A 13,928-nucleotide genomic window follows, 5' to 3' on the forward strand; every position below is an offset into this window, starting at 1 on the left:
TCCCCGCTCGGTCCCTGCCAGGCCCCTCCCGGCCTCAGGTGGCCCCAAGGGAAAGGGGTCAAGCTTTTCTGCAGGTTGTGGCTGCTGAGACCCAGGGTGGCAGCGGTGGGAGGTGTGGGGGCACGCCCCGGGGCCGGGGGGGGGCCTTGCTGCCAACCAGGCTGCCGGGGAGTTTGCTGTCCCCTTTGGAGGACTTGGCTACTCCACCACTTGTTGGGTACCTACTATGTGCAAGGCAGGTGTGAGTGCAGGAGCCCCCGAAACCAAGTCAGACGCAGCGTCCCCACAGAACTAGGCAGGGGTGCATATTGACAGTCGTTAGTGATGACAGTGCTATGACGGAATGGAGAAGGGGCTGGGGGGCTACGGCTCAGAGAGGCCCCTGCACAGGGCGCGTCGAGCGGCAGGGTTGGGGAGCCACAGAGGAAGCTGCGGGGATACGGGCTCTGAGGTCAGACTGGGGCTTCCGTTTTGCCTCTTCAGTTCCCTCCGCTTGCTGCTGTTGCCTCGCCTGTGACACGGGCAGCTGGGCCGGAGCTGCCCACGGAGAGGCGTCTTGCTCTCTTTAGAAGGAAACCTCTGAGCCCAGTTCATTTCAGAAGAAGAGAAGTGTACTTGGCTCCTGGTTCTGGAGCTGGGGAGCTCAGGAGCACAGTGCCAGCCGGCGTCTGGTGAGGGCCTCCCGGCTGCGTCCCACACGGTAGAAGGCACACGTACTGAGACAGCAGGTGCACCCGCTCGGGTCTCTCTTCCTCTCCCCTTAATGCCATAGGCGCCATCATGGTGGCCTGCTCATGGCCTCATCTAATCCTCTTCATCTCCAAACACCATCGAACCTATGAATTGGGATGTAACTTAGAGACTTTTGGGGCACGCATGCAAACCCCAGCAGGAGGCGTCTGCTTCCCTTTGCAGAAATGTGGGGTCATAGGTATTGAAAAGGTACAGTCAGGGTCTGGCCTATAGTCAGTGTCCTGGAAGTGTTGGGAGGGGACAGTCTCACCTGACTTCCAGAACATTCTGCCACACCCTCCAGCTATAGCTGAGAGCAGGAACCAGCCTGAGGCGTGCGGGACGGAAGTGTGCTCTTCTCCAGGGGTTGTGCCATTTTCCTCAGAGGCTCCCTGAACCACCCCCACCCCCTCCCGCCCAAGAGGAAGCATCACCCAGCTGCCCCCCCCCCCCCGTCCGGGCAGGCTCTGCTGCGGCTGGGGCAGAGCAGAGCCACCCAGCCCGGCCTGTGCAGCTGCATTGTGCGGGATGGCAATGGCGGCGAGAGGCGGGGAGGGGTTTACCCTCGCACTCAGCCTCAGAAGACCCCTGGGCCCCCCAGCCCCTCTCCAATCCCCCACGCAGCAGGTTCTCCCAGCACCTGTTTCCTGAGCTGGGGTGTGTGTGTGCACGCGCGTGTGCAGCCGCAGAGAGAAGGGGCGTGCTCGTGCGTGCCGGGGACAGACACGGCTGTCAGCAGCGTCTGTGTCCAGGAGCGACTCCGGCTCGGGCCTGTTTCTTCTTGCAGCCCAGCGATGGCAGGGAGTGTGGATACAAACGCCCAGCGCTTAGTAGGTGCCCCGAGGCGAGTTCCTCTGCTGTCCCCACCTTGCAGGGGACAGGTGCTTGGGGATCTGGGAGTCAATGTGCTGACAGCCGCTGAAGGCGAGGAAGAGGCCCGGGCCTGCAGTGGGATCTGCAGGACCTGCAATCTTTCCCTGACCCTGGTCCCGGCCTCCACTCTCAGTGCCTGGGGTCCAGGTGGGATTGCCCCGCCCCCGGGCTCCAGGGATGTGACTGTGGTCCAGGTCTGGCCAGTCACTGTGGCTCTCGGTTCTCCTGGCTGGGCCTGTGGCTGGACGTATTTGGAAGCAGGCAGTATTTTCCAGCAGGGTTGTTGGCTGGCAGGATGCAGGCTGGACATGATTTTTACCGCCACTTGGACCAACACAGAGTAAAGAGATAGAGAAGGAGAGAGAACGGATCCCGTTGCTTTAGCTGCTGGATCTAGCCATGCCTGAAATCCCACCTCTGGAGCCTAAGCATTTTTCTTACTATTTTTTTTCCTTTTTAAAAAATTCACTCTTTTGAAAAGTTTTCACTTTTTATGGTATATTAATCTCTACTCCAGAGCATTTCTAAAAACACATTTCTTTATACATTTACTTATCTGAAAGGCAGAGCAGCAAAGAGAGAGCTCGTCCATCAGTGGTTCACTCCCCAAGTGGCCTCAACAGCCGGGGCTGGGTCAGGCCAAGGTCAGGAGCCTAGAACTCCATCTGGGTCTCCCGCATAGGCAGAAATGCCCACGTCATGGAGTCATCGCGCGTGCCTCCCCAGGCTCAGTGGAAGGAAGCTGGATCTGAAGTGGAGCAGCTGGGACTCCAACCAGCGCTCCTAACTGGCCCACAGCAGCTGTACCCACTGTGCCACGACACCGGCCACAGCGCCAGCCCCTTCCTACTTTTTTTTTTTTTTTTTGACAGGCAGAGTGGACAGTGAGAGAGAGAGAGAGAGAGAGAAAGGTCTTTCTTTGCCTTTGGTTCACCCTCCAATGGCCGCCGCGGCCGGCGCACCACGCTGATCCAAAGGCAGGAGCCAGGTGCTTCTCCTGGTCTCCCATGGGGTGCAGGGCCCAAGCACTTGGGCCATCCTCCACTGCACTCCCTGGCCACAGCAGAGAGCTGGCCTGGAAGAGGGGCAACCAGGACAGAATCCGGCGCCCCGACCGGGACTAGAACCCGGTGTGCCGGCGCCGCAAGGAGGAGGATTAGCCTGTTGAGCCGCGGCGCTGGCCCTACTTTTTCTTAAACGACTTAAATTATGTTTCTGTTGCTTGCGAGGGCCAGGACGAAGGCTGCTGAGCTGGCACGGGCCTGACCCCCCCTTCCCTCTGGGCAAAGCCTGTGCTCTTGCCGCACTCTGCAGAGTGAGGGGTCGAGAGCATCCCCGGGCTGCTGGCTGCATCCCCACGCCGGCCCAGCGGGGCGGGAGCAGCGCTGTGTCTCCAGCACCAGCACGGTGCTTGGCGCACAGTCGGCGCTCAGCGGCTCCCCCAGACTGTGGGGTCTCAGGCAGCTCTGGGAGCCCAGCACGTGGGGTCTAAGTAGGAGAGTGAGTGCCTGGGTCTGGATCTTGACTTCCTCATCAACGTGCATTTTTCGCAAGACTTATTTATTTATTTGAAATGCAGAGTCAGAGAGAGAGAGAGAGAGAGAGAGAGAGAGAGAGAGGTCTTCCATCTGCTGTTTTACTCCCCAAATGGCCGCAATGGCCAGGGCTGGGCCAGACCGCAGCCAGGAGCCTGGGACTTCATCTGGGTCTCAGACACGGTGTCAGAGACCCAGGCACTTGGGCCGTCTTCCGCTGATCTCCCAGGCGCGTTAGCAGGAAGCTGGATCAGAACTGGATCACAGCTCTCTGCTGTGGCCTGGGAAAGCAGCGCAAGACGGCCCAAGTGCTTGGGCCCCTGCACCCACATGGGAGACCCGGAGGAAGCTCCTGGCTCCTGGCTTTGGATCGGCGCAGCTCTGGCCATTGCAGTCAATTGGAGAGTGAACCAGCGGATGGAAGACTTCTTGCTCTCTCTCCTCTCTCTGTGTAACTCTGACTTTCAAATAAAACATTAAAAAAAAAAAAAAGTGGAATCAGCCAGAACTGAAACCGGCACCCATAAGGATATTGGCATCGCAGGTGGTGGCTTACCCTACTGTGCCACAATGCTGGCCCCAAGTCATTTAATTTTTAAAAAGGTTTATTTATTTGAGAGGCAGAGTTATACAGAGAGGGAAAGACACACACAGACACACACAGAGAGAGAGAGAGAGAGAGAGAGAGAGAGGACTTCCATCCGTTAATTCACTCCCCAAATGGCTGCCAGGGCTTCTCCCTCTCCCTCTCCCTCTCCCTCTCCCTCTCCCTCTCCCTCTCCCTCTCCCTCTCCCTCTCCCTCTCCCTTTTCCCCAACCCCTCCCCCTCCCCCTCCCCCCTTTCCCTCAGGCCAAGCTGAAGCCAGGAGCCAGGAACTTCATCCAGGTTTTCCCTGTGGGTGCAGGAGCCTAAGCATTTGGCTCTCCCTTCTCCCTTGGGTGAGACTGACGCCCTCACTCTCCTATGCATTTCTCTCACTGAATCAAAAACTTAAAAAAAAAAAAAAAGTGGAGCAGCAGGGACTTGAACCTGGAGCCCCTATGGGCTAACAGTACTGCAGGCCACAGCACTGGCCCCCTTTTATTCTCTTTCAACCTCGGGCTTTCTGGGAAGAAAGAACAAGTCACCCCCCACACGCACACAGGGTCAAGGCTGACCTAAAGCCTGGGGGAAGGAAAACCCTGAGCCCAGGGCTCCAACCCCTGCAGAGCGTCCAGAGCAGCTCCTGGCGCAGGCGGGGCGCAGGGGGGTGCAGGCGCTCATCCCTCTGCGCGCCCAGAAGCCTCCTGGACAAGGCGGGGGAGGCCGGAGACAGCAGAGCGCGATGGGCGGCCTGGCCGCTTCGTGTCCCCGCCCCCCACCCAGGGGTTTCCGCTCCAAGTCAGCACCTCCTCCCCGGTGCTCTTGGCCAGTGAGGCGGAGGCTGAGCCGCGGCGCCACAGGGCCCTCGTGGCCACGCGCAGGCCTAGGGGCTGTGGCCCAGCTGCGTTGCCCGCGTTCGTCACCGTGACACACCTGAGAGGGGTGACTCAGGCAGGAAAAAGCTTGCTCTGCCTCGGGTCTGGAGGTTCCCGGTCCAGGGCCGTCGGTCTGGTTCCTGATGAGACAGTGGTGGATGTAGGAGCCTGCGGTCGCCCGGAGGCAGAGGCCGGACACCCCGCCTCTGTGTCCACGAGTGTTCACTTCTGTTCATCGACTTGAAAGGCAGAGGGGCGGAGAGAGGGACAGAGAGGGACAGAGAGGGCTTCCACCTGCTGGTTCACTCCCCCAGTGCCTGCAACAGCCAAGGCCGGGCTGGCTCAGGCCAGAAGCTGGGAACCCCATTCAGGCCTCCCGCATGGGCGGCGGGAACCCAAGGGCTCAGGCCATCTGCGGCTGCCTCCCCCGGCATGAGTCAGCGGGAAGCTGGGTTGAAAGCAGAGTGGCTGAGACCTGACCCGGACTCGCCGCCGTGGGAAGTGGGGGTCCCGAGCCACTGCACAGCAACGCCACACCCCCTGTGTCCCTGAAGCCACCAGGATTTTATCGGGGGGCCCCACCCCAGCAATTTAACCCAATCTAATCACTTCCCAGGGCCCCACCTCCAGGCCTCACAATTGGAGTGCGTCTCCACCCTTCATCCATTAACCATTAACATTAGACCCTGGGGATCACACTCCCAGCCGCTGGGCCTTTGGGGGACCCCAAGCCAGTATGGAGCACCGGTCTCTATGCTCTTCTCCAAGCCAGTATGGAGCACCGGTCTCTATGGTCTTCTCCAAGCCAGTATGGAGCACCGGTCTCTATGGTCTTCTCCAAGCCAGTATGGAGCACCGGTCTCTATGGTCTTCTCCAACCTCTCAACAGAGGGGGGACACTGAGGCCCAGGGAGTCCCTGGCTCAGAAAATGAGCTCCATCCACTCCCAGGTCCTCTGGCTCCTGGCCACTCAACAGGCCACGTTTGTCGGGAAACACTCAAAAGCCAAAGGGGTGTTACAGCCCCGCAGCGGCCCGGCTCCCAGGCCACTGGCCTCACCCAGCAGGGCCAGCCTCCGCAGCTGCCAGTGACAACAATGTCTGGGTGTTAACCCCCCCGGGGCTGGGGCCTGAGCTGGCGGAGTGGCCAGGTCATCTGCTCAGAGACCCAGCGGGGGCTCCTGCGTTGGGGGCGAGAATGTGGGGCGGCTCAGGAGGGGGCTTGGGGCTCAGCACACTGCGAGGGCAGCCCCTCCTCCTCGGCCCAGGCCTCGGTGGCCAGGTGAGAGCCCCAGGGAGGAGGCCATCCTGGTGTCGCTGGCGGCAGGGGCTCCCGCGTCTGCCCCACGCCTCAGCTGCGTGCCGAGAATGAGCTCCTGTGTCCTCGCTGTTCCCAGCCCCGTCCTGAGCTGCCCCTGTCCCCGGGGGAACATCCACCCCGGTAGCACCCATCTCAGCCCCCCCAGTCCCTCAGAGCCTCCTGAGTAAACCAGAGCCTGGTCTGCAGCCTGCCCACCTCCCGGGCAGCTAGAGCTGCGCTGACAACAGGGAGGGCAGCGACCCTCGGCCTCAGGTGGCCCACTGGCCCCTGTGAGGGCTGGGAGTTATGGAATGTTCTAGCAGGCCAGGTGCTGCCCAGGAAGGCTTTCCATGAAGTGTTCCCAGCAAACTGCCCAGAGAGAAGGGCCCAGGTCTCCTTGTGCTTTGGCTTCCTGATTTCAAGAAGGGCTCACTCTCTCTCTTTTGGAGATTTATTTATTTATTTGAAAGGGAGAGAGAGAGAGAGAGAGAGAGAGAGAGAGAGAGATATCTTCCATCTGCTGGTTTGTCGCTCCCCCTCTTCACGGAGGAACCACACAGGACCCTGCGCTGTTCTTTTGTCTGCTCGGCCCTTCCCGGGTTTGCTGCTGGTTCTTCCCAGGTTGGCTACCGACCCTTCCACCTCCGTGGAAGGGAGGTTCCCCCTGCCACCTTCCCCACTTCCGCGAGGGAGCGGCACACCGCCGGCCGGCTCTCTCAGGGGCTGCTCAGATGTTATCCGGATGTTCCCCTTAGATGTTCCTGGTGCATGTTGTCTCTCTCCTCCTTTATAGTCCTCTTCCACCAATCCCAACTCTGCTACCCACACGCCGAGTACGCTGCTCTCCTCCAATCAGGAGCAGGATCAGCTCCTGCAGGTTATTGGTCGAACTGGAAGCAGCTGTGTAGAAGCTGTTTACTCCTCTCCCAGCGCCATATTGTGGGAGAGCAGATGCATAGAATAAGTCTTAATTCCAGTAGCTTAGTCTAGTCCGAGTTGCTCCCCACTCTGGTTCACTCCCCAAATGGCTGCAATAGCCAGGGTTGGACCAGGCCAAAGCTGGGGCCAAGAGCTTCATCTGGGTCTCCTATGTGGGTGCAGGGACCCCAGCACTTGGGCCATCCTCTGCTGCTTTCCCAGGTGCATTAGCAGGGAGCTGATCGGAAGTGGAGCACCGGGACTTACACCAGTGCCCATAAGGGATGCCGGTGTTGCTGGTAGTGGGTTTAACCGGCTGTACCACAGCGCCAGCTCCCCTGTTCACTTTCATCCACCCTTTGTATTGTTTTTTTTTCTAAAAGAAGGACTCAAAGCCAGCAAGTCACTGTCCACGCAGCTGGACCCTCTCGCCCCATGCTCAGCTCTTCTGTGGCTTGCTGTGCTCTCAGGGACAATGCCAGGCCCCTTGTGATCGGGCCCCAGCCCACTGCCACTGTGCCCCTCCTGTCCCCCCACCCGAGCCTTCGGCGCCGCCTGCGGGCTCCGTCATCTCACCTGGGCTGCTCCAGATGCTTCCAGCCTGGGGCCCTGTTTCTGAACTCTTGAGCCTTAAAGCAACTCCGACGGGGCGGGCGCTTGGTGCCGTGGTTAAGGTGCCCCTGGGGTGCCCGCGTCCCGTACCGCAGTGCCCGGTTCCAATCCCAGCCCCTCCTCCACTTCCGGTCCAGCTTCCTGCTAATGTGCAAGGCAGGAGGCAGCTCATGAAGACTCAGGTGCTTGGGCCCCTGCCACCCACGCGGGAGACCCAGATGGAGTTCCAGGCTCTTGGCTTTGGCCTGGCCCAGACCTGCTAATGTGGCCATTTGGGAGCTGGAAGATGTTCCTCCCCCTCAGCCCCATCACTCTGCTAAATACATAAAGGAATCTTTCAAAAAATAATAGAACAGGGGCCAGTGTTGTGGTACAGCAGGTTAGGCTGCCACTTGTTGGAGCGCGGGTTCGAGTCCCGGCTGCTCCACTTGCAATCCAGCTCTCTGCGAATGCACCTGGGAAAGCAGTGGAAGATGGCCCAGGTTCTGGGGCCCCTGAACCCACGTGGGAGACCCAGATGAGTGCCTGGTTCTTGGCTCCTGGCTTTGGCCTGGCCCATCCCCGGCCACTGCGGCCGTTTGGGGAGTGAACCAGCAGATGTAAGATCTCACTCTCTGTCACTCTGCCTTTCACATAAATAACTAAGTCATTTATTTATTTAAATATATTTGTTTATTAAAAATAAGATGATACATCGGGGCAGGGGGTGATCATTTGCCCCGCAGCCGTAGATGGCAAATCCACCGGCCCTCGCCCGGCACGGTCCCTCTCTCACCCTTACGCAGCTCCGTCGTCCTCAGCTCTGTGAGCTGCCCAGGAGACCTCACTGCCCTGTCTGTCTCCCCTGGGGCTGCCTCTGAGGCCTGCGTCACTCCCCCGGCCTCGTCCCACCCTCCCTAGCCCAGTGCCGGCTGCCCGCAGTCACCAGCCCTGGCTCATTGAATGAATGAATGAGAGGTGAAGCAATGCAGGGTACGCAGCAGTGGGTTCTGGCGGGCGGGAGGGGACCCACTCGTCCCAACGCCAGCGCCCTAGGGCTCACCGCCCCTCTAAGCAGGGACTGGGGACCCTGGTGTCCCTACCCCGAGGCCTGGGCTTGGCGGACAGCGCCCAGGGTTGGGCTCCTGGCGTCCTCTGGGGAGAGCGTGCCGCAGCCCCAGCCCCTGCCGTGCGGCTCGCCCATGGCCTCCGTTTCTGCAGTTGGCTGGAGATCTGCTCAGCGCCTCACTTCACAACACTCGTTTGGTAGGAAGCCTTCTCCAGCCCACGTGGTCCCAATTTTTGTCTGGAAAACAGTCCTCGTGCCCATAAAAAGGACAGGGCTGCCAAGCCCAGTCCCCTCCTGGCCCGGTCCCCAATGGGTCCCAGGCTGTGCCAAGGACTGGGAGGCTGGGGCATCTTCCAGCAAAAACACAGGGCCCCGACTGGAGCCCAGAGCCCGGAGCCCAGTCTGGGGCTGGCAAGGGGCTGGCCCTGTGCCCAACCAAGTGCGCCATTTCCTCCTCGTCTCCCGCCAGCTTCCTATCCATTGCGAGTGAGCACAGTGCTCCCAGGCCAGGCTGGATTGGGGGAGGGGGCTTCCTCCCTCTGGGACCACACCCTGGACCGAGAGGCCTGATGGTAGGGTAGGACCGGGAACAGAGTTCAGAGGTCAAGGTCGAGCTGTCCTGGGGTGACCATGTCTGGGGGAATGTGACTGCCCTGGGGTCCTTCTAGTACCTTCTGCAGGCCGCCCCTGCCACCCGACTGCCCTGCCTCTGCTGCCCCACGAGGGCCACAGGCCAGCAGGCTCCTCTGCTCTGGGCAGGGCCCTGGGTTGAGGTCTTCCATCCCTGTGCAGCCCGACAGCCCCAGCCAGGAGGAGCCCAGACGCTGCTGGATGAAAGGTGGGCTAGAGCACATTCGTGAAACTGCCTGGGGCGCTCCTGCTCCACCCTGGGAGATTCCCCAACTCCACGCCCTCCACAGAACCCCGGGCAGCAGGGAGCTCGCAAAGCCCCTGAGCTCTGGAGCTCAAGGCCACCTGGACCCAAACTCTGGCCACTTATGACCTGGGGGCCCCTGAGCAGTTACCTAACCTCTGTGAGCCTCAGTTTCTGAACGGGAAAAAGGGGTCTCATTCCCTGCCCCTGGGGGCCGGTGGGAAAGTGAAGTGTGCTCATCCAAGTGCCTGGCACACTGTGGTGCTCAGAGCCGGACAGCAGCTTGCCTGGGCACACAGAACTTAGGCTGGGGCCAGCACTGTGGCGTAGCGGGTAAAGCTGCAGTCTGCAGTGCCGGCATCCCATACGGACGCCAGTTCAAGACCCGGCTGCTCCTCTTCTGATCCAACTCTCTGCTGTGGCCTGGGAAAGCAGTAGAAGGTGGCCCAAATCCTTGGGCCTCTGCACCAGCGTACTAGACCCAGAAGAAGCTCTTGGCTTCTGGCTTCTGGCTGGGATTGGCCTAGCTCTGGCCATTGTGGCCATTTGGGGAGTGAACCAGAAGATGGAAGACCCCCCCCCCCGCTTCTCTGTAACTCTGCCTTTCAAATAAATAAAAAAATAAATTAAAAAAAAAAGAGGTAGAGGAGCTGGCGCCCCACCCTCTGGCCTCCACGCACTGAGCCCTGAATGGGCTGAGATGGGAAGGACCCTCATGTTCTTAGATAAGTCAAGGTCAGGGCTGAGCCCCCAGGAGAGGCCCCAGCTGCTTCGTGCTCCCGTCAGCTGCTCCTCAGTGGGGAACGGGATGGGAGGTGGGCACCACGCACCCAGACTGCAAGCTGGTGTTAGGCCGAGCGTGTCCATGCCCTCCACCCCTGCCCCTTCCCGCCCCACGCTAGCTCTGCTCTGTCTGCAAGCAGCTCTGTGGCTTGGGGGATCCAGCCCCACCAGCCTCAGACTTGTCTCCCCAGACGGCCCGAGAGCCGTGTGACCTCAGCGAGGCTCTTTCCCTCTCTGTGTGTGATAGGAAGCCTGGTTGTCTTTATTGTTTGCAGAGGGAGGAGGCAGGGAAAGGGGGCAGCCGGGGCTCCTTGTCCCTCCGCCTGTGCCCACCTGCCCACCCCAGGGTCTCAGAGTGCCCCTCATCTGCCCGAAGCAGGGGCCGGGAGAGCCCCACCAGTCTCCAGTGTCCAAGGTCGAGGCCTCGCAGGTCAGACTCCGGGTTCTCCTGATGCAGGTCAGGAGGGCGCCGTCTCCCGGGGCTGGGCGGGTGCAGGGGGCTGAGTCTGGCTTGGACTTGACCTTGACTGCCTCTGGGATGGGAAGTCCTGCGGGAGGGAGGGGGAAGGGCTGCAGGACACTGCCTGCCCCCCCCCCCCGAGACCTTCCCATTCGGGGCCTCCGGGGGCCACTGGGGGTCGGCGGGGCCCGGCTCCAGGGCGTTGGGGTAGCAGCTCCTTCTGTCCCCAGTCCTGAAGGAGGCCACCTCGAGACCCCAGGGCTGTGTGGAGCAGGGCGTCGGGGTGGCGGGAGCGGGGGCTCACCTGCATGTGGCAGAGGTCAAGCAGCGTGCGGACGCCCACGAGACACCAGAGTTCAGCCAGCAGCGAGATGAGGAGGCCCAGGAGGTCCAGCCAGCGGCCCACGGTCAGCAGCAGCACGAAGAGACCGCCCATGCGCACCAGCACCGTCTGGACCTGGCCCCGCATGCCCGGGTTCTGCCGCTGCTCCTCTGGGGACAGGCGCACCTGTCACGGTCACTCCTGCCCCTCCCCTTGCAGCCCCACTCTCCGACCACCTGCAGGGCACCGGGCACTCCTACCGCCCCCTCACTACCTCCTCCCAGGTCTCCCTCGGATCTGGGTAAGAGACCCCAGCCCGGGAGTGGACCTGACCCCCACCTCCCCAGGGAGCCCTGGGGCTCCTTGCCCGCGCACAGCCCGGTTCCCACTGCCCCTCCCTGCCTCCAGCCACTTCCTCTCTGCTCCTGTCCCTGCAGCCCCTGTTGGCTGCCCAGCTAAAGTGACCTCTGCACCCATCAATGAGGTCCCGGCTCTGCCCATACCCCTGCCAGGACTCCCCTGCCTCCGAGGGCCCGCCTCCTCCCCAGCCTCGCCTCCTCCCTGCCTCGCTCCCCCGTGGTCCCTGTCTGTAGCCGTCCCAGCTTTCTCCCTGTTCACAGAGCACACTATGCTCACGCCCACCTCAGGGCCTTTGCACTGCCGTTCGCACTGCCTGGGGGGCCCTTCCTCACCCTGCGGCTTCCATCCCACCCCAGCTCTGCAGCCAGGAGCCTCCTCCTAGGGCCCGGCTCAGTCTCCCCTGCGTAAAGCCCTGTGAGGGTCCTCGCACGACAGCTCGGCCTGGCCGATGAGGGTGCTCGATGCTGGCCACTCATCTCTTCCCGGTGCCCTGGGGCGGCTCCCTGCAGTTGCCACGCCTTCACTCACTCTGGGCGTGGCTTGTTCTGGAGCCCACAACCCCCCACCCCCACCCCTGCCTTTCTCAGTGAGCTCCATCTCCAAGGCCCAATCCCAGCACAGCTCCTCGGGGCCCCCAGGTGGGAGCACCCTTCTCTGTGGTGTGGCCTCTGCCCCTGGGCCCGGCTCCCTGGGAGGCAGGGATAGGCCAGGGCCTGGGCCTGCAGGCGGTGGGATGTGATGGCGATGGAGAGGACCCAGCCCCCGCCGGCGCCCCACCTTGCATGTGGATGACCAGCAGTGTGTAGCAGATGCTGAGCGGCGTCCAGAAGCGCACGGCCTCCGAGGTGGTCAGGAAGTCCCGGTTGATGAGGGCCACGGCCGCCACGTCGCCCACGGCAAAGGCCACGGCCAGGGCGCGGCCCAGCAGCCTGGGGAGGCCGCGCGCGCCGGCCAGCAGGCCCAGGCAGACGCCGCAGGAGCGCTGGCCGCTGTGCAGCTCGTACAGGCGGCAGACGTGGTGGCGGAGGCGCCGGGCGGCCGAGGCGAGCAGAGCGGCCAGCCCGAGGCTCAGCAGCAGGTTGAGCGTGCGGTGGGGGGCGCCCTCCTGCAGGAAGCTCAGGCCGCAGCTCAGCCCGCAGCCCAGCGAGTACTGGCAGAGCAGGAAGAGCCGCAGCCTCTCCTGGGTGTCCTGGGAGCCCTGCGGGGGAGGTGGCGGCTGTCCTGTCGGGAGGGGGACACAGCACAGGCAGCCCCAAGGGTCCCCGGAAACGGAATATAGGCTCCAGGTAAGCCCTACAGGGTCATTCTCTCGCCTGGGTTCTGATCACGTGCCTGGCACCCATTTGTTAGCTCAAGGATCGTGGTGCGGAGCCTGGAAGACCTGGGTTAAAAGCCCGACTCTATCGGCTGCTGGGTGACCTTGGGCCTCGGTTTCCCCATCTGTGAAAAGGTGTCACGGCAAACCTTTATCCTGGACGGCGGCGATGTCTTCTAGTGCGGGCCTGGCATTTGACAAGCTGGAGGCACAGGCACCGCTGCTGTTTTCTCGGGACAGGGGCGGGACCCACGGGGCCCCTAGACTTGTCCTGGCCCATCAGAAGCCCCGGGTGCAAACCGCAGCCTTTCTTCTGCACCCCCAGGAGAGGGGCTCCTGTGGGCTCCGTCCTCCCCGTGCCTGCCTCGTGCCAGGGCCAGGGGCTCACTCACCCACTGCGCCCCCTGCAGTCTCACCTTGCTCAGGGTCAGCAGTGTGGACACAGCCCGCAGGGAGAACTCCAGCACGACCAGGGCAGCCACCCGGACCCCCACGACAGCCAGGAGCAGGGCCAGCCCTGCCAGGTGCAGCGTCTCCAGCAAGGACCACTGGGCCCGCAGCCGGTCCATCTGAAGCCGCCACTCGGGGTCACTGTGGGCCACAGCGCACGTGGCAGTCACTCCCTCCAGTGGCCTCAGCCCCGGGAGGGAGCCCCTGAGCCACCAGCCACACCCACTGGGGTGGGGGGCAGGGGTGGTCTCTCCCAGAGAGGCCAGTCACAGCACAGGACCCAGGGGCCTGGCAAGGGGCTCAGGGGGTGGGAGGGGGACAGGGCCGTGGGCACTCACTTGGCACAGCCCACGAAGAAGTAAACCCGCAGGAGGTTGCTCAGGACAGAGACTCCGCAAGCCCCGACGAGGCCTGGGCGGGTGGGAGGGGCATCAGGTGCTGGGCGTCAGGCGGGGTCCTGGTGGCCAGAGACCCACGTGGGTGGGACCCACCTGCAGGGGGCGGAGCTGAGGCGGAACGGGGAGGGGCGCTCACCTCGCAGGAGACAGTCGAGGAGGCTGGAGCCCCACTCGAGGGAGGGGAGGCCGGGGAGCCAGGAGGGGAGGTCCGGCAGGGAGAACATGGCAGCCCGGGGTCCAGCCCCAGCCTCCCCGCCAGGTCTGCGCAGAGACACTGACGTCACCGGGCAAAGGTGTCGGCAGAGGGGTGGGGAGGAGCCAGGAGGGGTCAAAGGCCCAGGGCAGGAGGGAGACAGAGGCCTTAACCCTTCCAGCCCATAGGAAAGTCCCGGCTCCAGGGACAGCAGCCTTGGGCAGCGTGGGTTGAGGGGTCTCTGCCCCTGCTCAAGTCTGGGATCCCCTGAACCACGCCTTCCTGAAGTCCCAGGTCT

General features: G+C 62.4%; 1 protein-coding gene across 1 annotated transcript; it reads right to left on the reverse strand.

Moving 5' to 3' along the window:
• Positions 1-10,371: 10,371 nt before the first annotated feature.
• Positions 10,372-13,733, reverse strand: TMEM82 (transmembrane protein 82). Its single transcript, XM_002722328.5, has 6 exons — positions 13,574-13,733; positions 13,378-13,450; positions 13,006-13,180; positions 12,052-12,472; positions 10,897-11,084; positions 10,372-10,680 (listed from the first exon to the last, which is right to left on the reverse strand). The coding sequence occupies exons 1-6, from the start codon at positions 13,659-13,661 to the stop codon at positions 10,591-10,593; spliced, it is 1,035 nt and encodes a 344-aa protein (XP_002722374.1). The 5' UTR covers positions 13,662-13,733; the 3' UTR covers positions 10,372-10,590.
• Between the last annotated feature and the right edge of the window lie 195 nt (positions 13,734-13,928).

Source organism: Oryctolagus cuniculus, chromosome 7 (genome assembly GCF_964237555.1).
Source record: "Oryctolagus cuniculus chromosome 7, mOryCun1.1, whole genome shotgun sequence".
NCBI lineage: Eukaryota > Metazoa > Chordata > Mammalia > Lagomorpha > Leporidae > Oryctolagus > Oryctolagus cuniculus.

What these genes read in the sequence shown, in the direction of transcription:
- TMEM82 (XM_002722328.5), bottom strand. Translation starts at nt 13,661, where the DNA reads ATGTTCTCCCTGCCGGACCTCCCCTCCTGGCTCCCCGGCCTCCCCTCC. An exon ending in CCTCGACTGTCTCCTGCGAG is followed by an intron (nt 13,451 to 13,573) that starts GTGAGCGCCCCT and finishes CCACCCGCCCAG; the next exon opens with GCCTCGTCGGGGCTTGCGGA. An exon ending in CACTGCTGACCCTGAGCAAG is followed by an intron (nt 12,473 to 13,005) that starts GTGAGACTGCAG and finishes CCTCCCCCGCAG; the next exon opens with GGCTCCCAGGACACCCAGGA.